The 23359-nt window shown below is 39.1% G+C and overlaps 1 protein-coding gene across 3 annotated transcripts in view; it reads left to right on the forward strand.

Moving 5' to 3' along the window:
* Positions 1 to 23359, forward strand: part of HECW2 (HECT, C2 and WW domain containing E3 ubiquitin protein ligase 2) — a 446193-nt gene that overhangs the window by 341179 nt on the left and 81655 nt on the right. For all 3 annotated transcript variants that reach the window (XM_055397171.2, XM_088828674.1, XM_055397174.2), the window contains 2 exons: positions 3669 to 3854; positions 18632 to 18766. In XM_055397171.2, the coding sequence (XP_055253146.2) occupies positions 3669 to 3854; positions 18632 to 18766 (321 nt within the window). The remainder of the gene's footprint in view (positions 1 to 3668; positions 3855 to 18631; positions 18767 to 23359) is intronic.

Consider the following 23359-nt stretch of genomic DNA (forward strand, 5'->3'; position numbering starts at 1 on the left):
GAACACAGTGATGGTAGGTATGATCCCTTATATATCCTTGTACTTAGTTCAACTCTATATTTTTACAGTGATTTTTATCTCTTCAATGCACTTTTACACCCTTTGTTCCACCGGATTTGAATCCCACATGCCTATGAAGAAATCAGGGCAGTTACTATTATCCCATCATGCTGCTGCTGCTGCTGCTGCTAAGTCACTTCAGTCGTGTCCAACTCTGTGTGACCCCATAGACGGAAGCCCACCAGGCTCCCCCGTCCCTGGGATTCTCCAGGCAAGAACACTGGAGTGGATTGCCATTTCCTTCTCCAATGTGTGAAAGTGGAAAGTGAAAAGTGAAAGTGAAGTCGCTCAGTCGTGTCCGACCCTTAGCGACCCCATGGACTGCAGCCTACCAGGCTCCTCCATCCATGGGATTTTCTAGGCAATAGTACTGGAGTGGCTTGCCATTGCCTTCTCCGTATCCCATCATAGAGTTGAGCAAATTGAGGCAGAGATTGAATGACTTTCTTTGTCTCTATCCATGAGCTGTGATTAGAAACCTCACCATAGTTTTGTATGAACTGGAGTATAAATATTTTCTGAATAAGTATACTTCTGGTCATATGTATGTATATACATATATATAATGTACATTTTAAAACAATACTATATATATTGAATAAACATAAAATATATATTCAAAAATAGAATAGATGGATATGTATATAAGCATATGTATGTATGCTTGGTCGCTCAGTCATGTTCGACTCTTTGTGACCCCATGGACTGCAGCCTGATAGGCTCCTTTGTCCATGGGGATTCTCTAGTCAAGAATACTGGAGTGGGTTGCCATGCCCTCCTCTAGGGGTCTTCCCAACCCAGGGACTGAACCCAGGTCTCCCGGATTGCAGGCGGATTCTTTACGACCGAGCCACCAGGGAAGCCTGGATATAAATATAGACATGTATAAATATGTTACACATACCACATATATAAACATACATGAGTAAACATATATATGTGAGTAAGTATATATGTAGTTTCTTTATTAACATGTAGCCGGAGTCTAGAGGGATGTTCCTGTTTGCCTTATGTGTTTTATATAGACCCTAATAATCATGTGCATATTATTCAGACTTGAAAAAGCCATGATTCTAAAGGTTGTTTGCTAGATACTGATGAGAGAAATCTTTCTTATATTTAAATTTTACTTTGGTAGATGCTTTTTGCAGAGATCAGTGGAACTTGGCACTATATTACACATTTCACCGAGTGGAGAGGGGAAGATGAAAGGACGTAATTAATTATCAGACCAGCCTTAAGTCTCCTGTGCTTAAAGAGCTGTCCAATCCCAGGGGATTGCTTCGTGCCCGAGGCTGGGATGGGTTCCTTCACCTAATTACTACTGCTTCTTGCCCTAATGCAGTTCTGCTGCTTTTCTTTAGCAGAGTGAGGAGCCTTTCTGGTGCCCCAGATAAAGAATCAGGATGTGGCCTATTTACTTATTTTAATGTGGGGGAGGGTTAAGGCGGGGGTGACAAGAGATACACCTGTTTAGAAATGATTTATCTGACAGAATTATCCCACAATAATTTGTTCCCAAAGAGACTTATTAGGGAGTATGACTTGAAAGTTCATTACTGTCGCTGTCACAGAGGCTAGTGTTATCTCCGGCCTCTATGCTTGCAATGGCTTGTGTGAAAATAAATCAGCAACATGCAGCCAAATACAGAAAACAGATGCCTTGTTGATTGTGCATAAGACTCCAAGGCAGGGTCAGCCACAGGCTAAACTATTAGTTAGCTAATGTTAGTCTCTGACAGCCTCTGACTTCTTTTATTAGTCTCCTTCTCTGCTTTCACGGTATCACTTTCTTATTCTCTCATGCTCTAATTGCCCAGAGCCCCTGCGTGGGCCTGCCTGCTTTGGCAGTGCTCTGTACTCTGAACCTCATAATTTCTCACAGCCGTCAAACCTCCTCTCATTTAGACTATCAGGTTGAAATGTGATCTCAAAATACTTTCTACTCAGGTGTACTAAGGAACTAGTACACTAGTATTTGAGTAGAGTTTAATGTGTCTGACCTTCCTGCCTTCCATTTTCAAAGGGGAAAAATAATTTCCATACAAAGCAAAAGGTTAATGATAGCAAATCAATCGGAATAACTGTAGAAAAGTTACTTTGTGTAGTGTGAGTTATACATCAGTCATGGTGACCAACGCGTCTCAGTGGCTTAAGCTAACAGAGGTCTGTTTCTCATTCCAAATTGAGTTGTCAGGGTTCTCTGATCCCTGGAGTCCTTCAGAAACCCAGGAACCCCAAACTGAGAGCAGCCACCATTTCATACATGGCCAATTGCTGTGCTCATCATGCTAAAGGAAAGAAAGCTCTTGAAGGCAGTCCCATCGGCAATGAATTGTCTGACCCCAACGTGACACATTCTGAGGGTCTCTGGAAAGACAGGAGCATTGTTGACTAGCCTTACTTATTCACCTTTTATTCTCAATAACCAGCACAGTAAATGTTTATTAAGGTGAAGTTATTTCCAGAGATTCTGATTTCTTTCGGGTTTACCTTGGTCTGTCTAAAAGAAAATAAATAACAGAACTCATAAAGTAAAGCCTGTAGGCCTCCACACTCAGTCTGATATCCCTGGGATACTAAAGGTAGGAGGAATCCAAAGCCTTTTGAATCTATCTGAGGAGAATAGCGTTCCAGGAGAGATCCCTCATGGTGGGTCAGTTTCATGAATATCACATTCCTTCAAGGAAATAGCCTATACAGTTACTCCTTTTCTACTGCTTGGCACATGGTACTGTGTTGAGTATCTATTGACTGACTCATGAGGACAGCCCATGGCTTATGGTCTTTTTTTTTCTGGATTCTTCTTTAAGTATCAGAAGATGACACTGATGACATTTTACAGAACAATCACTTTTTTATGTGTGCTGGTATAATGGAGTTTTATTCAATGTGTATTTCAATCATGTAAATTTAGCCATGTATAGGTAATGTGTGTGTATGAGTATGTGCGTGTGTGTGTGTACAGGAAGACTAGAGATGGAAAAAAGATAAAAAATACTGAGCTATACAGTCTAGGTAATTCTGCTTGCTATTCTATTTACTAAGATTATGCTTTTAAGCACAAGTGAGATGAAAAACTCTAATTTGCTGTGGTCTCAGTTGAATCTGACTCTCAGTGAGAACTACTCAGCCCATTGCATGTACTTCTAATATTCAGATTTATGGCCATTTTTCTATACAAGTTGGCTCCTAACTGTGTGCCAACTGTTTCATTGGCATACACCCAAAGAGCCAGAGATCTTGTGCTGGAGGAAATACTGGCTATGTTGGGGCTCTCTGTGAGGTGGTATATTTGTTTCCTGCATGGTGTAATTTTGACTGTGTGGGTTTTGCCTGAAATCATCTTTAAGGTCTTACATCTCCTGTAGAATGAAACTCTACAGCATTCTTGTTCCTTAGAAAACTAGATTCATTAGTGAAGACTCCCTGACTTTCTGTAGTCTATTTTACTTTAATCAAAATTATTTTGCTTTGTCTCCTGTGTGGGTCTAGAGTTACACTGAATATGGTATACCATCCGAAGATTAAATATGTCCATGGGAGTTTATGTGTTGCTTTTGCATGTCACAAAGCAGATTAACATGGTTTCCCATCCTTCTCTCCAGAGTGCCTACCGCATGTTTACAAACAACACATGTTTGAAGCACATGATCACCAAAGTCCGGCGGGACACCCACCACTTTGAACGCTACCAGCATAACCGGGACCTCGTGGGATTCCTCAACATGTTTGCAAACAAACAACTGGAGCTGCCAAGGGGCTGGGAAATGAAACACGATCATCAGGGCAAGGTAATTTGTAGGAGTGGCTGTGGGGAAGCCACCACATGACTGTGTGACCTTGTGACTTTGGCACTTGGCTCTACCCATCAAGTGAAGGCTGAAAGTCCTTTGTGAGGGGAAAAATTCCATCTCCTGGACAAGTAGGTTGTTTGTTACCATCAGCAGTTGCTACCCTTTTTGGAAGTGGTATATTCAAGTGTATGGGAGTCAGGGCACTTGATGGGCAAAACACCCACTTTGCATGGATATTCTTTGAACTGTAATCTCTCACCATTTTCTACTGATTAGAGAAGAGATTTCTTAGGCAATGATACTTCCTTTTCCTAGCTGTGTTGTGGGTAGTTGAATACAAGTTGTGGCATTGTTTGGAGAAGGTGGCTAGGAGGTTGCTAAGCAACAACACAAGGTGTGTCTGTGACACCATCCGGGTTTGGGCCTTAGTCTTGTTGGTTCAAAACCCTGATTTTGTTAGCACATTAAACAACATTCAAGGATTGATTAATTTATGAGGAGAAATACGTAACTCTCACACAGGTCAGTTAACCACATCTGCACTTCCTTCTTAGACAAATGAATCAGAAAGTTGGGTTACTATCAGGACGTTGTTGTATGAGTAAGAAATCAAAGTGAAAAAGTTAGTAATTCTTATTAAGGTTTTTCTCAGCCAAGATTTTGTTTATTTAACTCTTGTTCAGCATGTACTAGGAGCCATGAACTATTTAAGTTCTTTATGTTTAAGCTCTCCACAATAACTCTGTAAGATAGTACTATTGTTACTATTGCTATTTACATATGCAGAGTTCAGGTGCAGAATGGTTCAGCAGCTTGCCCAGTGACTAGAGATGGGCAATGTCTGAGCTGGGCTCTAACCCATGCAGTCTGGTTCAAGGGTCTTTGCTCCTAAACACCATATTATGCTCTCCAAGTATTGAGAAACCAACCAACAGTTTCCCTGTCTGTAAAAATACTTGAAATACGTGACTTGTAGTGTGGGGAGGATTAAGTTGACAAAATATTTACAATAACTATACTTGACTTTTTCATTCAACAAATATTTATTGAACACCTGTGCAAAACAGAGCAGCCAACTACTCCATAGAACTTTCTAATGGAAAGAGATGGCCAATGGACAAGTAAATACCAAGCATGCTAAGAGCTGATTAAAGTTTTGATTTAAAGAAAAGCAGGATATGGGGTCTAGGAAAAGGCAGGAGTGGAGAGTTATTTTATAGAGGGTGTCTGGGGAACGACTCACAAATTAAGCTCTGCAGGCACGCAGACGTAAATGAAGTGAGAAATAAACCATACCAGGGAAGAGCATTCAAGGTGAGTGGAATGTGGAAAGTACTCAGTGCATTCCATTCTTCCCTAAAGTACCCTCTAGCAAAAATACCACAGTGTATCTTGCTCATCCTGAACTCAGCTTCCAGCAGTCTTATCTGAGAACTTAGAAGCAGTCAAAATTGATATTATAAATTGCATGGATACATTTTAATGCATAGGAGGAACCCTCAGACTTTCATTGAAACTACTGATCTAAGTTTTGTAAAATTTTTCAGTCAGTTCAGTTCAGTTCAGTCGCTCAGTCGTGTCCGACTCTGCACGACCCCATGAATCACAGCACGCCAGGCCTCCCTGTCCATCCAGAGAAGATTAGAAGTGGTAAGCATGAAGTTCAGAATAGATGAAAGAGAATGGATTTGTGATTAGGTCCCTAAACCTCAGGTAGAATAGCGGTATATCAGAGTCAGGTGGGATGGCAGGGAAGCCTTTCCAGGACACGGGGAACCTTCAGGGACACTTGGCAGTTCCTGTGCTCTTTCTTTCTCGAGGAGGATGGCACTTTGCTAGTGCCAAGTGTTTGTAAACATTCTACTAAATGGAAATTGTGCAGGTAGTCCAAGAAAGGACGATGGAAAATACTGATGGTATTATGCCTGCATGTAAAAGAGTATTAGCAGACCAAGAATCAGCTCTGTTCTCAACTCTGACAGTATTTTTCCTGATGTCATGGGGATCTATGCTCATTAGGAAACCACAGGTCCAGGGAAAAACCCAAGTTGAGATAATACTGCATGTATTTCTGCTCTGTGCAGAGACTTAACATCTTAAGTCATTTTGTGTCCTTAGCTGAAGGGAATTGGGAACTTATCGTGCAGACCTGGAAGGTGAGGTTCCTTTCTTGCCAGTCATAACTTGCCAGACATGCTTCAGGAGAGAGCTTCTTATTAATAACACCTAAACCTTGAGAAGAGTTTAAGTTGAACTTAGAATACTATTTAAGATGAGTTACGATGTATTCTTAAGAACAAGTTCTGTCTCATCACTTTTATAAAAGTTTCGATGGTTAAACAGAGGTAAACATTATCTCGACTGTGTGGGTAATATAACCATTTATCTTCTTCCCTGAGGGTTTGGACATATGTAGGGTTTCAGCCTAAAGTTGTAAGCATTGTTAAGAGCATTGAGTGTGAGTTGGGAGATAGCTGACCTCACAGGTTGCTGGTGACTTTTCTTTTGAATGATGTGTGGCATGAAAGATGTGGAAGGACCCCTGGCCTTGTGGACAGAATGAATTACCAGACAGTCTTGGAAGATGATCACTTTAGCCGAATTCCTCTGCTTTGTGCATTAAGACTTTAATAAGATTTTTAGCTAAGCTGGATACCTTAATGAAAACAGGTATATCTCCCTGTGCTTCCCCTCATCCATTCTTTACAAATGACTGACTTCCAATAAAGAAAAATAGCTTGAAAGAACATCTGGGAGAGGCTCTTGCCGTGCCTGTACTTTAAAAATCATAGCTCCCATCCTTCGTCGTTAACAGGTTTTCTACTAGCCTGAAATTTTAACTGCCCCTTTTTGATGTATTGCTTTACCTCTAGAATGTTTAAAGGGAGTAAACTTTTTTCCCATTTAATGTAGCATCAAAACCTATTAAATACTGTGAGTTTTTTTTTCCCCACAGTGATGACTAATTTCTAGAATTGACATGGAATAGGATGACCAAATCCTTACCTGCATGAAAAGACGTGGTTCTCATGAGAAATGTTGTCAAATTTAGCTGCTCAGGCCTATGAAATTTGGCTCCATCTTCTTTTCTCAAGTGCGGCATCTTCCTTTTGTTTTCATTAGTTTTGCCATTCAACACACTTGCGAATGCCTGCTATAAGCCTGCCACTGTGATGACTATGATACAAGCTCACAGTGTAGTATTATGTAGCGTGTACTACTCGATATGTGCTAGATGTGGCTATACACTTAGATTAATTCCTTCCATTCTCAAAGCAACCTTGTACATAACTGCTATTTTTAATCCATATTTTTTAGAAGAGGAAACTGAAGCGCAGCATGGCTAAGTGAGCTGACCAAGGTCCTATAATTACTGTCTGGTAGAATTGGATTTAAATTAGTCCATCCAGATCCAGAGTCTATGCTGTCACCCTGCCTCTCACCAGGGAGGAGGTGAATACACATCTTCTAGCTCTTATAGTGAAGGCAGTAAACGGTGCTCTGGGAGCATGTGGTATGGTCTCCTACCATGGTTGAGAGGGTGGGGGCTTTCATACACACCATCGAAGGGCAGCAGAGTGGGTGGATTGCTCTTGGCTCTCCAGGCGTAAGTGAATCCCCACAGTCCCCCTTGCACTGTTTTATGATGCCTATACCTATGTGTCTCATGGCGTTGCCGTTGACTTGTTTTGTCTTCCCAAGCAGATGAGCCCCTCCTTGAGAGTTCTTCTGTTTATTTTTTTTTTAATTACTCCCTCTTCAACCCCAGTGCCATTCGTATAGAAGATTCTCCAAACAGGTTTGATGAATGAATGGAATTTGTCATCTGTAGATTCCTAGTTTTTCGGTGATCTCTGCTTTGGACAAACAAGCAAGCTTCCAGGCTCTCTCCCCATTGCCACCCGCCCCTCCTTCTGTGCACTCACTGGACGTAGCTCCTAGGATTTGCCTGGTTTGACCTCTCTTATTCCATGTGTTGTCTTGGATTTTTCACATTACATGTTTGAACAGGGTAGTGATTATGCTTGTACTGCAGTTTAGCTGTCTCCAATTTAGAAGAGACTTTTCTTCTCATTACTTAAGGCCAGGGGTTTAAGTTGGCTGAGATTTCACCAAATTCTAGATCTGGTGTGCTTTTTGGGGGAGTTCTAGGGTGAAAAATGTCCTTGACTTACATGAAAGAAGAGAAGTAAAATATTCTTTTAACATTGACTATGAATTAAAGAGTAAGAACAGACTATCAGGCCTTCTAAGTAAGATGATTATGATGGTGATGACAGTGATGACACCTACATTGATTTGGCTCAGTCCATGTGCCAGGCACTTCACTAAGGTATTTGTTCATGGATTATTTTATTTCGACCTCATGGCAGTTTATGAGCTGGGTATTATCATTATTGTTCACATTTTATTGAAATTTGCATGCGTGCATGCGTCTGCTAAGCCACTTCAGTCATGTCCGACTCTTCGCGACACCATGGACTGCAGCCTACCAGGCTCCTCTGCCCATGGGATTTTCCAAGCAAGAGTACTGGAATGGGTTGCCACTGCCTTCTCCGAGAGGAAGACTAGGTTTCCCTTTTTAGCTCCTAGATTTTATAGATCTTTGATTCTTTAGTCTTAAGGATTAGATGATATAGTTCTACTTTTAATTACATTTGGAAAAGTATCTTGTTCACAATTCCACACTGTGTTTTAATTAGTATTTTGTTTCACTACTTGATTTTCTTAATTATTTTTATCCTAGCAATTAATCCAAGTTTTATTTTCTGCAGAATAGTCCTCATGAGACTGTGATTAACATCTATATATACATATTTGTTGAACCTAAAGTCTAGGATTTTCAGCTAACATACAGGACACATTTTGACTTGTCTTATTTGAAACAAAACATTTACACAAAGAAAGTAGGCCAGTATAGAAAGAAAATCTCTTCTTTCTTCTTATTGTAATAATTCTTAAACTTTTGTACACTCTCAGGACTGTGGAAAAATAGGGTAATTTAGGATCTGGGTTACAGTGTTGATATAAACTTTTTATATTTATGCAAGAAATATGCATCAGTAGTATTAAAATGTGACTTGGTTAAAATGCTTCTGATTCTTGGCTGGGTTTGGTCATTAGTATGTGCTCATGGGGATAATATGTCTGTAGAAGATTATGAGTTTTAATAAGGAAAACCAAATGTTACTTAACATAGTAGCGTTCGTTCTTTCTTCCTTCCTTTTATTCTTTCCTCCTTTCTTCTTTCTTTTCTTCCTCCCTCCCTTCTTCACTCCTTTCTTTTCTTCCTTCCCTTTGTTAATTTGAAGAATTTGAGGAAATTATGCTGCAATGGATCAGGATTCCTGGATCCATCACTGTCTGATCTAACTTCGACAAACCTCAGTTTTCTCTAAAGCGAGAGTTAGTAACCTGTCCTGTCCAGCTCCTGGGGCTGTGGTTGGCATCCACTTAGATAATCATGGGATAACAAATGGAAAAAAAAAATTATGATTATAATTAACACAATTTATTCAGTAATTGACTTATTACTTATAGTGTAGAAAATAAAAGCAGTACAATTAAAAATCTCTAGAGTTTTATTACTTAGTTTGGGAAAAGCAAAAATATGGATTATGAAGACACCTACAGAATAAAATGGACCACATAGCACACTAAGTCAGGAATGCTACTCACCTGGTTATTCCTACCCAGCTCACTAAAATCTTGATTTGAACGATTAGGTTGAAGCAAGAATCTAGAACAATAACTAAACAGTTTCAATTTAGACTTTTATGAAAATGATAAAGATTTGTTATTGATGGCTGAATCCTTTCTCGAATGGGAAGACACAGTGACTTATCAAAGATGCAGTGTAGAATTAGTGTAGTGTCCCATGTCTCCTCTTAACAGCCTGCTGATCTCCCTTAACCAAGGTGGTCCAACAAAATGATTTTGTCACAATAGGGGTCACTTTACTGTTCTTGTTCCTTTTGTCCGTATTGTTCTTGACCAGTGCAGGGTAGTCTGCCCTCAAGTGTTTGCTTCTGCCTTAAACCTGTGTAATGACCCAGAACATTGTCAGTTTCTCTACTGAGAGTCCTCTGTTATTGTGGTCTCTCTGCTAGATTTGTCTCTTGCTAGATTACTGGCCTTCTTCTGTGGTGGTTACATACTCTATAAGCTATGGTCATGAAGATAGCATTTTAGAAACATCCTTCACAAGAGAAGTAGCTTTCTTCTTAGAACCAGAACTGAAATCAGATCCATGCATTTGCACAGAATCATGCCCTTCCTGTGTAAAACCACTAGGCACCCTCCCCAAGACTGTTCTACTTCAGTGCCTCTGATTTGTATTATGAAAACACAGAATAGGCATCATGCACTAGTATAGATGCAGAATGACATTTCTGGAATGGAATACCTGGAGAGTTTTCATAGTAAAGATTGGATTTGAACTGAACCCTAAATGATAAGTAGGATTTTTATAAAATTAGATTGTGGAGGAGAGAAAACAGGGCATGGGAAAGGAAGGAAAACACCTACGTAAAGAAATGGAAAAAAGAACACATACTGAGTGGGTATGTTTGGTTCCTTTGAAGAAGTAATGGGAAAATATTGAGGAACCCTGTATTAGATACAAGTGCACGCACACACACACACACACACACTAGAGCTGATGGTATAAGATCCAATACAAAACCCAAGTGTGCGCACCCAGCAGGCTCACGACCCAAAACTCAAGAAAACTCCAATGTTCCTACTCAGTCAGGCCAACGCAGGTCCCTCTTACTCAGAGTTTTGACCTTCAATGATTTTATGAGGCCCACCCACATTGGAGGGCTTCCCAGGTAGCTCAAATGGTAAAGAATTTGCCTGTAACGCAGGAGACCTGGGTTTGATCCCTGGGTCGGGAAGATCCCCTGAAGGAGGGCATGGCAAACCCACTCCAGTATTCTTGCCTGGAGAATCCCATGAACAGAGGAGCCTGGAGGGCTACATTCCATGGGGTCACAAAGAGTCAGACAGGACTGAGTGACTAACACTTTCACTTTCACCCACGTTGGGGAGGACCATCTGTTTAACTCAGGCTACTGATTGAAAGGTGTATCTCTTCCAGAAACACCAACAGACACATCCAGAATATCATTTGGCACCCACTGGCCCAGTTAACACATAAAATTCACCATCACAGATCAATATCAGTGGAGTAAAATCTGTGGAAGCACTATTGCGGAGAGTTAAGGATAACAGAGAATAATGATTCAAAAGACATGGACAGTTAGAAAGTTATGACAAAGCTTGACATTTCCTAAGTTTATATAGTGAACTTATTGTTTGGTTTAATTTTTGGAAAAAGTGTTGTTTGTTTTTTGTCTCCCCTTTCAGATGGCAAATATGGAATAACCCTTTTTTCCTGCTTCTTTGTTTTGTACTGTCAAACAGTAGAGTACTGTGGGGCTCTCTCACAGGTGCTTTCCCCAGATCATTCTACTTGAGCCTAAATTGAAATGCTAAGAAACTTTGGACTTTAAAAAAAGTGATATAAATGTTATGGGTTCTTTAAAGAAAAATGTAAAATGGTAACCATCTCCTTATTTAACGTGAAACGTCCTTTCCCAAAGCTTTCTAAAGCCAAGCTTTGTAACTCTAGGACATTGTGACTTTTTATGTCAGGTTGGGGGGTTGAGTATCAGTGTGGTCTGAATGTTCAACTTGGCAAGTAGAATGACCATGGCAAGTAGCAGTTATGGTTAGGATAGCTTTTTAGAAGAGAGAAAACATTTGTACCAGGAAAGTTACCACAGTCCTAGCCTGCTTGAGGATTCTCATTTTACCATACTCTAGTAGCCTGTGTGGCTGGAGAAGTTGCCCAAGTGATGACATAGACTCTGGTTAAAATCCTGTATGAAGCTCATGGCCACAGTTTATGAGGTCAGGTTCATCTTAATGAGTATAATGCAACTTCATATTTGGAGGTTTCAAGTGAATCCCAAAAGTCTTTTAGCTGAGTAAGTTCTACACTTGGAAAACTATGGTTTGTTTTTGTTTTTTTTTCTTTTTGCCTATTAGAGCACTGTGTTTCTTATTTTTGTGGTGCATCTCTTTAATTACTTTGAAACAGCTAATAACTTTGTGGTGGTGATCTGGTTTAATCACCTCCAATTACATAGCACTCCAAGTAGAAATGAAATTAAACTTTAAATAGCACACTTTTAGAGGGTCTCTTACTTATTTTTAAGGGGGTACATACTTGTTAGACCAAAAGGTAACTCTTGCAAATGCACACAAAGGCCTAAGTGAAGAATCTTCTGAGGCTGTATACCTTTCTGAATGAGAGAATAGAGCAGAGTTTAGTTTTGCGAATGTATTTTTGAATAAAATGCTAGTACCATGGAGTCTTGAAGGAACTGCTCAAATGTGAAGATGGCCTTTGCCTTTTGCTTTTAAAGAGTTGTCCTCTGACCAGCATTGGATCTTTATAAAAAATGTAGTATACTATCTTCAGATTTCATGGTAATGCCCTTCTGTATTACCTAAAATGTACTGATTTAGATAACTTCATTCTTGGTTTTCTGTAGTGGTAAATGCTTAGCAACCAGCTCCTTAGGGGTGGTGGGGAAGAGGGCTGATCTGTAGCATTTGCCATTTTCCATGTTGTAAATTCTCTCATCATAGCCAATTTCAGGCTGCCAGCATCATCATCAACCAGCTACCATAATTCCTTGAAATTTCACCATGAGTTCATGAAAGCTGGTCCAAGCCATCCCCAGCATGTCACTGGCTTCCCTGTATTATATGTCTTAACACCTAAATACCACCACTCCCAACACAAAATCTGCCTCCCCCCTGCCCTGCCCTGCCTTGAGCTAACATTTATGTATGAAGTGTGGGGAATGTTTTACTTATCCACAGCTACTAACTGATCAGCTGTTTCCAGAACTCTAACCCAGTGCCTTGCATCCTTGTTTTTCTCTCCTATCGACTTTAGCTCTCTGATCATCACAATTTAACAAAGTAACTTTAACTTTTTTGTGATTGATACAGATGTCATGAGATATTTATGACCACTCATTCCCTCAAATGAACCAAATGGTAGAAAATGTTAGCATGACTGTTTTTTACTTATAATAAACTATATCATTCAGGCCTTTTCATCTATCATTTGGTAACAGAGATCTGTCTGGTATATAATATAGAGAAAATAATGGCATGTTTATTCCTTATAATTGGGGAAATGCTAGAGAGGGGACCAGGAGCTGAGAGGAGATTTAAATTTTTGAAGGGAGAGAATGTGTGAGTAAATTAAAATCTTTATAGAAATTAGATTACAATTAACTTTTTTGAGCATTTTAAGATTTTATAGAGTTGATAAACTAGAAGTTAGAACAAATTCAGTATGTAGCACTTCTAATCTTTAAATTGTTCTTTTAGGGAAAGAAAGAAGATCTGATGTCTGTCTTTCTGTAGCATAGTTACAAGTGCTTTTTGTTTTATTTTGTTTTTTACATGGTCTTTTAACATGGATTCCTGGTTTGGCAAAATGTTAACTGGAAACAATTTCAAACTTCTGTGACTTAGATTTGTTGAGCCTGAGGTTGGTATTTCTTCACAAATACTGATGGCTTTTTCTTTTCTTAAAATAATAGAAACTTAAAAAAAGAATTGTGTAAAGAGAGAAGTGTATTTTGTTTGGCCTCACTAAAATACCACTTGGCTCCAACCAGCTCATATTTTCTGACTCTGACCATGCCCTGAAGCAGTGAAAGGGTAGAAGTTTTTAGAATGAGATTTGATTTTGGATATTTGCATTCCTTTCAGTTTTTTATTATATTATTAGTTCTAGTTGATCCAGCATGGGGAAGCTTGAGTGAATTTCCTTAATGAAACTTAACAGTAGTGACTCTATGTTTTCAAATTTTGCTTAGCTAGTGGCTGATCTGAAAAAGATTCGTTTTTTTGATACAATTGCTTTTTCTATGTGGTCTGCATCCTTAGTCTGTATTTATTAATACATGGTAGAAAATGTCATAAATAAAGGCAGATCACTCAAGAATGATGACATAAAAAGTGACCCAAATTAAATTAAAAAAAGAAAAAAAGTAGTCAGCTTTGTTACTGACTTGAGCTACTTAGGATATCCTGTGGGAACATGATCCACTTTTGTGACATAATTGATTTGTGCATCACAAATAGAAATGGCAAGTAAATTCTGGGTGGTATTTGTTTATGCTTTCTTCTTCATGTTAAAGTAGAGTACATTTTCCACGACTCAGTTGGGACTTGAGTCATCTCCTTTATGTGGATGTAGCAAAACACTGTCCAGGGTCACACAGTTAACAGAGCAGAGCCCAAGCTCATGCTGAGAGAAGTTGCTTCTGAGTGCTGCCCTTAGCCAGTGCTGGTGCACTAGGCGCGGCTTCGAAAGAGGTCTTAATAGGGACTTTCCCCAGGTATCTGGCAGACTTAAAAAGCTCATGTAAACAATATACACATTCCATCTTCTCTGAATCTGAGCCCCTTGTGGAATACAGACCAGCGCCTCTCCCCCACCCACAGCCCTGAATCCAGCAGGGTAGCAGTCCGCGGACTGTGCACAGGAAGTGCAGTGTGCTGTTCAGCATCAGTCGTGGGCTTGTCAGTGTTGAAAGTGAATGTTACTGTCGGCCTAATTCAATAAATATGTAAATGTTTTTCTAAACTCAAGTACTATGTGAGGTGTGAGGAGAGTGAGAAGAACATCAAAAGGAAAAACAGGAGGAAGAAAGAATGGGAAAAAAAGAGGAGAAATAAGAAAAGATGAGAGGGGAAGGAGGCACTGCTCACTGGGCTTTGGAGTCAGGAAGATGGATTCAAATGTCAGCTTTATTCTTTCCCAGTGCTATGTTTCACTTAAACCTTGAACCATTACCCAACTGTATTAAAGGTGAACAACAATAAGATATCATTATTTATGAAATAATGAAAAATCTTATTTATAATGTTGGTAGCTGGCTTATGTGTTCATCTGTGCTGAGACAGTGCATCAGTTACGATTTGGTCTGGCTACCCTGTGACAGAAACCTGTACAAAGTTTAATATGCAAGATTTTATTCTCTCATATGAAGAACTTCAGAGGTAGGCATTCTGTAGGTTTTAGGGTGGTTCCTTAAATTGTAAGAGCCCTAGCTCCTTACAGTTTTTTGCTTGGCCACTCAGTCTTAAAAGCCAAACTCTTCAAGGTTCAGTATGGCTGCTAGAGCTCTCTATGGTTCATGTCTTTGTTTTAGGAAGCTAAATGGATGAAGAACAGAAGGAGGACTTCATGCTGTGAAAATCTCCTTGCAAGGAGGTTGTCCAGAAGTATCACGTGGCACACTGTTTGTATCTCATTGGCCAGAACTTAATCTAGGCCATACAGAGCTAGAAGGAGCCTGGGAAGTACAGCTTTACTGGTTCTCCACCATTTTTTTTTTTTGATCTTGGTGTATAGACTGTAGGGAGAAAAATTATGATCTTTAGAAAAATGTCTCAGAAGTTAAAACTATTATTAGTAATAATAATAGTAATATTAGTAAGTCACATTTAAGGGGTCACAGAGACTATGTTCAAAAATTTGTATGAACCATCTCATTTTACCTTTGTTTGATGTAGGCATTACTGTCCTTATTTAACAGAAAAGAAATTGTGGTTTAAAGAAGTAGTTTAAAAGAAGACTGTTGGCTTAAAACTCAACATTCAAAAAATGAAGACCATGGCATCCAGCCCCATCATGTCATGGCAAATAAAAGGGGAAGAAGTGTTAGCAGTGACAGATTTTATTTTCTTGGACTCCAGAATCACTATGGATGGTGACTGCAGCCATCATATTAAAAGATGCTTGCTTCTTGGAGGAAAGCTATGACAAACCTAGACACTATGCTAAACCTAGACACTAAAGCTATGGTAAAAGTAGACACTCGGAATTTGCCCAAGTTCATGTCCACTGAGTTGGTGATGTTATCCAACCATCTCATCCACTGCTGCCCTCTTCTCCTTTTGCCTTCAGAATATACCTTTGTTGGTATATAGAAACTTAATAGGAAGTTAAAAAATGTAGAGAAATTGTATGAAGGATTAAATGAATAATCATCCTCTTACAGAAAAAAAATAAAGAAGAAGTAGTTTGCCGAACTGAACTGATGTCACTAGTGGAGCTAGGGCTCAGACCCACGCTTGTCCTTCTGGATCGCAAGTATTTAATCACTACTTTGTCTTCGACTTCTCAAGTTTTAACTTGGTAGTTTACACATGTTCATTTGAGATTTTTTTGAAACCTTCTATCTTATTTGTGGTTTTGTAGTCTTCAGTTCTCCACATGTTTTACCCAACACACACACACACTTCTTTCATTTATTTTTCTCAAACTTGTCAGTCTTTCTATGCTTATGTAAAAAAAAAAATGTGATTTTTAATACTTGGTTAGTTCATTGTCATTTGTCTTCTTGCATTTTGGTCAAGAGTCTGCTATTCAAGTTTTTGGAAGTTTATTTTCTGAGCACCCTCTTTCTCCCAGACATAGCCCTAAAAGATATCAGAGAGAACAGGGTGAGTAAGGAGTCCCTATCCTGAGGACATTTACAGTATAATTCTTTAGAGAATGGATTTTAGACTAACCTCTTAACATCAAATTATACTGTGACATTCCATGTAAATCACAACTGACCTAGATGTACACACCCATTTGTCCTTACAATTACAGGTGCATCATTGTTACCTCTAAATGGCCACCTGCACCTTCAAAACATGCCTAAGAAATTAGGTAGAGTAAGTAGGCAATTCTATTTTAGTACTCTTTGCATTTTCCCCTTAGCATGGTTCATATTATTGTTGTAAGTAATAAGAGCTTAATCTTCTTAAAGAGGATGTGAGATTGATATGATATTATTTTGAAATGTCTACTTATAAAAATAATTGAATTTCTATTTTATGACATTTTAAATAGTGGCAGAAGTAATATCCAGATGTTGATTAGAAGCTCAAATCAAACAGGAACTGGTGTCACATTTGAGACCAGAGCTTGTCAGTACAAGCCTGTGTAGGGTTTACAATTGATGTACTTTTTTTTAAAAACAGGATCAGAGAAGTAAGACATTCCACCTGGTAGGTTATGAAAAAAGGGAACATTACCCAGGGATATAAGTTTGATGACACCATCTCCTACATGACTTCCATTTAATCTAATCTCTGTACCTGGAAATCAGACATTGAGAAAAGGGCCAACAATTCTGGTTCTGGTTATTTCTCTGCTTTGTTTCTAGTGCACTTTCTGCTTAAGGTTATTTTTGAAAGAATTCATTATCCGCCTATTTGGGAGCTACTTACAAATTATTGTGCCCTGTTTCCTGATTCTGTATCTAGAGAAACATTTTGTTTCATAATGGAAAGGTGATTTTTTAAATTGGCATAAATATACCATCTTCCCCTGGGATTTATCTAGATGTATTCTTTCCTAGTCTTTCAGGTATAGTACTTTGTTAAAGGAGCTCCATCAGTTTGAGTTGTCAGTTCTATTTTGCTTAGGTTATTTAGCATATAGCTTGTGTCCTGACATTTTAATAAGTAATGAGTTTCCAGGCTTTCCTAATAGTCCTTTTTATCTTTGATGACCTAATTAACTTTACCTGGTTAAGGAAAACTTACATTTTTAATTGTCCTTGAGATAATGGGCTTCATTATTGCCTTGCATGAATTTTTCTTTGAAAACTTACTACCATTTGGTTCTTACTGATAATGAAAAATAGCTCTTGTGAAGAGCTTTAGAATTAAAAAGAATTTTAAAAGGCCTTTCTACATTGCTTGCAGACTTTACTGCAAAACTGAGGGAAATGGCTTATGCTCATTCATGATTTCATGTCACTAGGGATTCTGCAGTAAATGTGTCAGACATGGTTTCCTCCCTCCTGTCACATTATGGGGGAGAAATGTTTGTTATGAATGAGGGAGAGAGGGAGACATGTTTTTATAAGAAATCTGTAGCCCAGAGAACTTAAGTGACTTGCCCAGAGTCATTGAATGTGATAGAATTTAGATGTGTGACTGATGACTAAACTGGAAGAGCAAATAAGGAGACTTGAAAGAGTCTTAGGAAAGTGACCAAAGGGTTGGAATTTTTTTTTTTTTGTAGATAACAGGTAGCCAGTAGAGGCTTTGGACTGGAATGGAGATATAGTCAAAGTTTTTAGAAAAATATATTCTCATAGCGAGGTGCCAATTCAGTGAATCAAGGTTGTTAGAGATGTGAAACAACCGAGAAACTATTAATAGTTTTACATTTAAGAGAAAGTCCTGAAATAGTGGAGTGAATGGTAGCCAGGCTGGGATGGGGCAAATAGAGGAGACTCTAGATTGGGAAAATGGGGAGAGGGCTTGGTAGCTGACTGCATAAAAGGACAAGAGAAGTCAATGATGTTTGAAAGAAGAACTTGGTAATATCCCATAGCAGTATGCACTTAGCATCAATTAAGAGAAGCCCAAATGTCCAATCAGGTGATTTTTTTCTAAGATCCTAACTTTGATTGGCTCTTAAGAGTATTTCCTAAACACAGGGACCGTGTTCCTTCCTGCTCTCTTCACTCTGAATCTAGTCTAAGCATTGCTCCCGTGTTCTAGTCTGTCCTGAGAGAGGAAGGAGTAATTCTCCCGAAGATTTGAAATTACGAGAAAACAGAGCTAAGGTTATTACTCCAAAGTGGGTCTGTTCCTGAATGTGTGAAACGATAGGACAAGTCTGTGGTCTATATGGACTGTTGACTCAATGCATTGCTTCCTAGGCATTTTTTGTTGACCACAACTCCCGAACCACCACTTTCATCGATCCCCGACTCCCGCTTCAGAGCAGCAGACCCACGAGCGCACTGGTGCATCGGCAACACCTGACCAGGCAGCGCAGCCACAGCGCAGGCGAGGTGAGTCCAGCTGTAGCAACTGACCTGTTGGTTGCTAGGAATTCAGGATGTGGGATTTGTTGAATTCTGCTGGCTCTTTCTTATTGCCTTGTTTTTCTAGTTTGAGACTATCATTTGGAGGCTGAAAAGTACTGGAATGTTGACAGGGCTTCTCTGGAAACAAATAGAACCTAAATTGCAAGTTTAAAATTAGAACATTAGAGGAAAGGTTGAAGAATTAGATTTTTTTTTAAGTTCAGTGGGTGAGGAGAGAAGATTCATAATGCAATACAGAGGGAGGGTGATGGTGAGCCTTTTGGCATACCTGATAGCAACTTCATAGGAAGAAATGAATGTAACTTTTGCTCCGTTACTCAGTCGTGTCTGACTTTTGCGACCCCACGGACTGAAGCCTGCCAGGCTTTTTTTTTTCTGTCCCTGAGATTTTAATTGGGGATTAAAATTGGGTTAAAGGTAGGGAAGTTTCTTAAGCGAGGATTGCTGGATTAGATGAAAATCTCCGGCCTGGGCTATGAGGTTGTGATCCTCTCTAATCTTCTTTAAAATTAGGGTATATATGAGAGTTGATTTCTATACATGAAATGCCCAGAGAAAATGGGCAGAATTAAGAATTAAAAGCTCTACTGTACTCTACTTTGCTGGTTTGCAGTGACCCATGGTAACCACATGAGGGCTCTCCAATAACCTAACCAAAATAGAAAAAAGGAATACTCTCTGTTTTCCTTTTTGGTTGCAGGTTAAATAAATAAAAGAGGAATGTTTTATGTCAAATATTTTCTCCTCAGTACAAGACAGGAGGGCAGTAGAGGGTGAGATGGTTAGGTAGCATCACCAACTCAATGAACATGAATTTGAGCAAACTCCAGGAGATAGTGAAGGACAAAAGAGCCTGGTGTGCTATACGCAGTACATGGAGTTGCAAGAGTCAGACATGGCTTAGTGACTGAACAACAGCAACAATAGACTTATGCTTTGAATGTCATATATCATCACTTTATATACATTGTTTTTAAAAATTCCCTTAGACAAGTGGAATTAAGATTATTTTCCTGCATTCCTTTTCCACGTTTTGTCTGTGAGCATATCATCTTTTCAGTATTATATTGTATGTCAAATATTTTTGTAGCTTCTATTATAAGAAAAGATTATGAATGCAATAAATAACTGGATTTGATTTACCAGAATTCCACTCTTGGAATTTCCCCTCACGATTTACGTACTGGCTCTAAGGATCATGTGTGTTTGCTGGTTAAAAGTGTAGACATAGACGAGTACACACAAGAAGCTCATATAAAAATTATATATAAATATATTGCAGGATGAGGTATGCACAAAAATATGTATGTTTTATGAGTAGCTAATAAATCTCTACCTGGCTGTCATATAAACCATTAGTGGTAAACTGGACGATGCTAATACATTCACCTAAAAAGCAGTATAGACCTCTTACCTTTGGACTTTGTACATCATATGTAGCATATTAGGGCCCTGCCTGGTTTTATCACACAACCTGTGCCCTTTAGATACTTGCCTTATCTCCACTTCACGATATGATGCTGACTGTTCAGTCTGATCAGAACAACGTGCATGAGATTAGTAACTTTATTTATATTTTCTTTCAACTCATCTGCCTCAGAATTTGAATTATTTTCGTGGTCTAGTAGTAAGGATACTAAGGTCCACCTTAAAATCGGAATGAAAATTTTTCTTCTTATGGATGGAAACTGAGCAGTGGGACTAAGATGACCCTATAAAGTCTTAGTATTTGGCCCCAGCATTGTAAAACGTTTGAGGTGAATGTGCCTTCTGGCTCAGCTGTTGGAAGCACACACATCCTGTAGTAATTGCACATCTGTCATGGCTTTCCCACAGTCTGATGGTCTGGTTTGAAGAAGCAGGGTGTCAAGAAGAACTTTGGCTATTCTAGGAAATGATGACAAGAGGCACCTTACTGACAGAATGGAAAGTATATATTGGTAGATTGAAACGATAAGTTTGGTGAATGATGAACAAGATATAGTTAATGATCAAAATCTACCCCAAGAGGAGATTTCATTGGCTTCATATATATATTGGCTTCATTTCTCAAAGCCAATAACTCAAGAGAAGTGGAGTGGGAAAATTCTAGTTACATTCACAAGTCTTCCCAGCCGTTCTCTTAGACTCATTTAGCAAATATTCTGGGTAGTAGAAATTTGGGTATCTCTTCCATCCAACAAATGAATAATTGTTGAACACCAGTAGTGTAGAAACATGGTTAATGTGAGGTATACAAAAAATGACATGTGTCCCTGTGTTCTTACTAAGGAGAGAATACATAAAACTTAACTATAATCCAGATGAATAACAATATAAGTGAAAAATGCTTTATAGACTGTTAATAATGGCAGCTGCTTTAAAAATGTCCCCCAGGTGCTATGGCAGTCAGAGAAGGTGGCATTTGACATCAGCTTGAAGGGAAGGGAAAGCTTTATCGAGGAGAGGCTGTTTGAACTGCACTTTGAAGAATGAGTGAGAACGTTCTGAAGGATAAGCAGGCAGTGAAGGAAGGGGACAGTGTTTTCACGTTAGGGCCTTTAGAAAAACCCTCACCAAACACCTAACTGAAGCAGTGTGATAAAATGATTATGAGGCTTTGAGTGGGTAGGAATAGAAACTGTATTTTAAAAGTACTGATTTATTAAGTAGTGCTGGGAAAACTGGACAGCTGCGTATAAAAGAATGAAATTTGAACATTTCCTAAAAACATACACAAAGATAAACTCAAAGAAACTGTAAAATTCTTAGAGGAAAACATCCATAAAACACTCTTTGACATAAATCACAGCAAGATCCTCTATGACCCACCTCCTAGAGTAATGGAAATAAAAACAAAAGTAAACAAACAGGGTCTAATTAAACTTAAAAACTTTTGCACAGCAAAGGAAACTGAACAAGGTGAAAAGAAAATGCTCACAATGAGAGAAAATAATAGCAAGTGAAAAAAATGACAAAGGATTAATCTCCAAAATATACAAGCAACTCATTCAACTCAATACCAGAAAAACAAACAGCCCAATCCAAAGGTGGGCAGAAGTCCTAATCAGACATTTCTCCAAAGAAGACATACAGATGGCTAACAAATACATGAACAGATGCTCAATATCACTCATTATTAGAGAAATGCAAATCAGAAATACAATGAGTATCACCTTACACTAGTCACAATGGCCATCATCAAAAAATCCGCAAACAATAAATGCTGGAGAGGGTATAGAGAAGAGGGAATCCTCTTGCACTGTTGGTGGGAATGCAAATTGATACAGCCACCATGGAGAACAGTATAGTTAGCTCAGTTGCTCAGTCCTGTCCGACTCTTTGCGACCCCATGGACTGGAGCAGGCCAGGCTTCCCTGTCCATCACCAACTCCCAGAGCTTACTCAAACTCACATGCATTGAGTCGGTGATGCCATCCACCATCTCATCCTCTGTTGTCCCCTTCTCCTCCCGCCTTCAATCTTTCCCAGCATCAGGGTCTTTTCCAGTGAGTCAGCTCTTTGCATCAGGTGGTCAAAGTATTGGAGTTTCAGCTTCAGCATCAGTCCTTCCAATGAATATTCAGGACTGATTTCCTTTAGGATGGACAGGTTGGATCTGCTTGAAGTCCAAGGGACTCTCAAGAGTCTTCTCCAACACCACATCAATTCTTCAGTGCTCAGCTTTCTTTATAGTCCAACTATCGTATCCATACATGACTACTGAAAAAACCATAGCTTTGACTAGAGATACCTTTGTTGGCAAAGTAATGTCTGTGCTTTTTGATATACTGTCTAGGTCGGTCATAGCCTTTCTTCCAAGGAGCAAGTGTCTTAATTTCATGACTGCAGTTCCCATCTGCAGTGATTTTGGAGCCCAAGAAAATAAAGTCTGTCACTGTTTCCATTGTTTCCCATCTATTTGCCATGAAGTGATGGGACCAGATGCCTTGATCTTAGTTTTCTAAATGTTGAGTTTTAAGTCAACTTTTTCACTCTCCCTTTTCACTTTCATCAAGAGGCTTTTTAGTTCCTCTTCGCTTTCTGCCATAAGGGTGGTGTCATCTGCATATCTGAGGTGATTAATATTTCTCCCAGTAATCTTGATTCCAGCTTGTGCTTCATCCAGCCTGGCATTTCTCATGATATACTCTGCATATAAGTTAAATAAGCAGGGTGACAATATACAGCCTTGACATACTCCTTTCCCAATTTGGAACCAATCTGTTGTACCACGTCCAGTTCTAACTGTTGCTTCTTGACCTGTATACAGTATAGAGATTCCTTAAAAAACTAGGAATAAAACTACCATATGACCCAATAATCCCACTACTGACCATGTACCCTAAGGAAACTATAATTGAAAAAGACTCATGTACCCCACTGTTCATCACAACACTGTTTGCAATAGCTAGGACATGGAAACAATTAGATGTCCATTGACAGATAAACGGATAAAGAAGTTGTGGTACATGTACACAGCAGAATATTACTCAGCCATAAAAAGGAACATGCTTGACTCAGTTCTAGTAAGGTGTATGAACCTAAAGCCTGTACAGAGTGAAGTAAGTCAGAAAG

The sequence above is a fragment of the Moschus berezovskii genome, chromosome 2 (genome assembly GCF_049115385.1).
Source record: "Moschus berezovskii isolate FMDL1 chromosome 2, NW_MosBer_1.0, whole genome shotgun sequence".
In the NCBI taxonomy this organism is placed as follows: Eukaryota; Metazoa; Chordata; class Mammalia; order Artiodactyla; family Moschidae; genus Moschus; species Moschus berezovskii.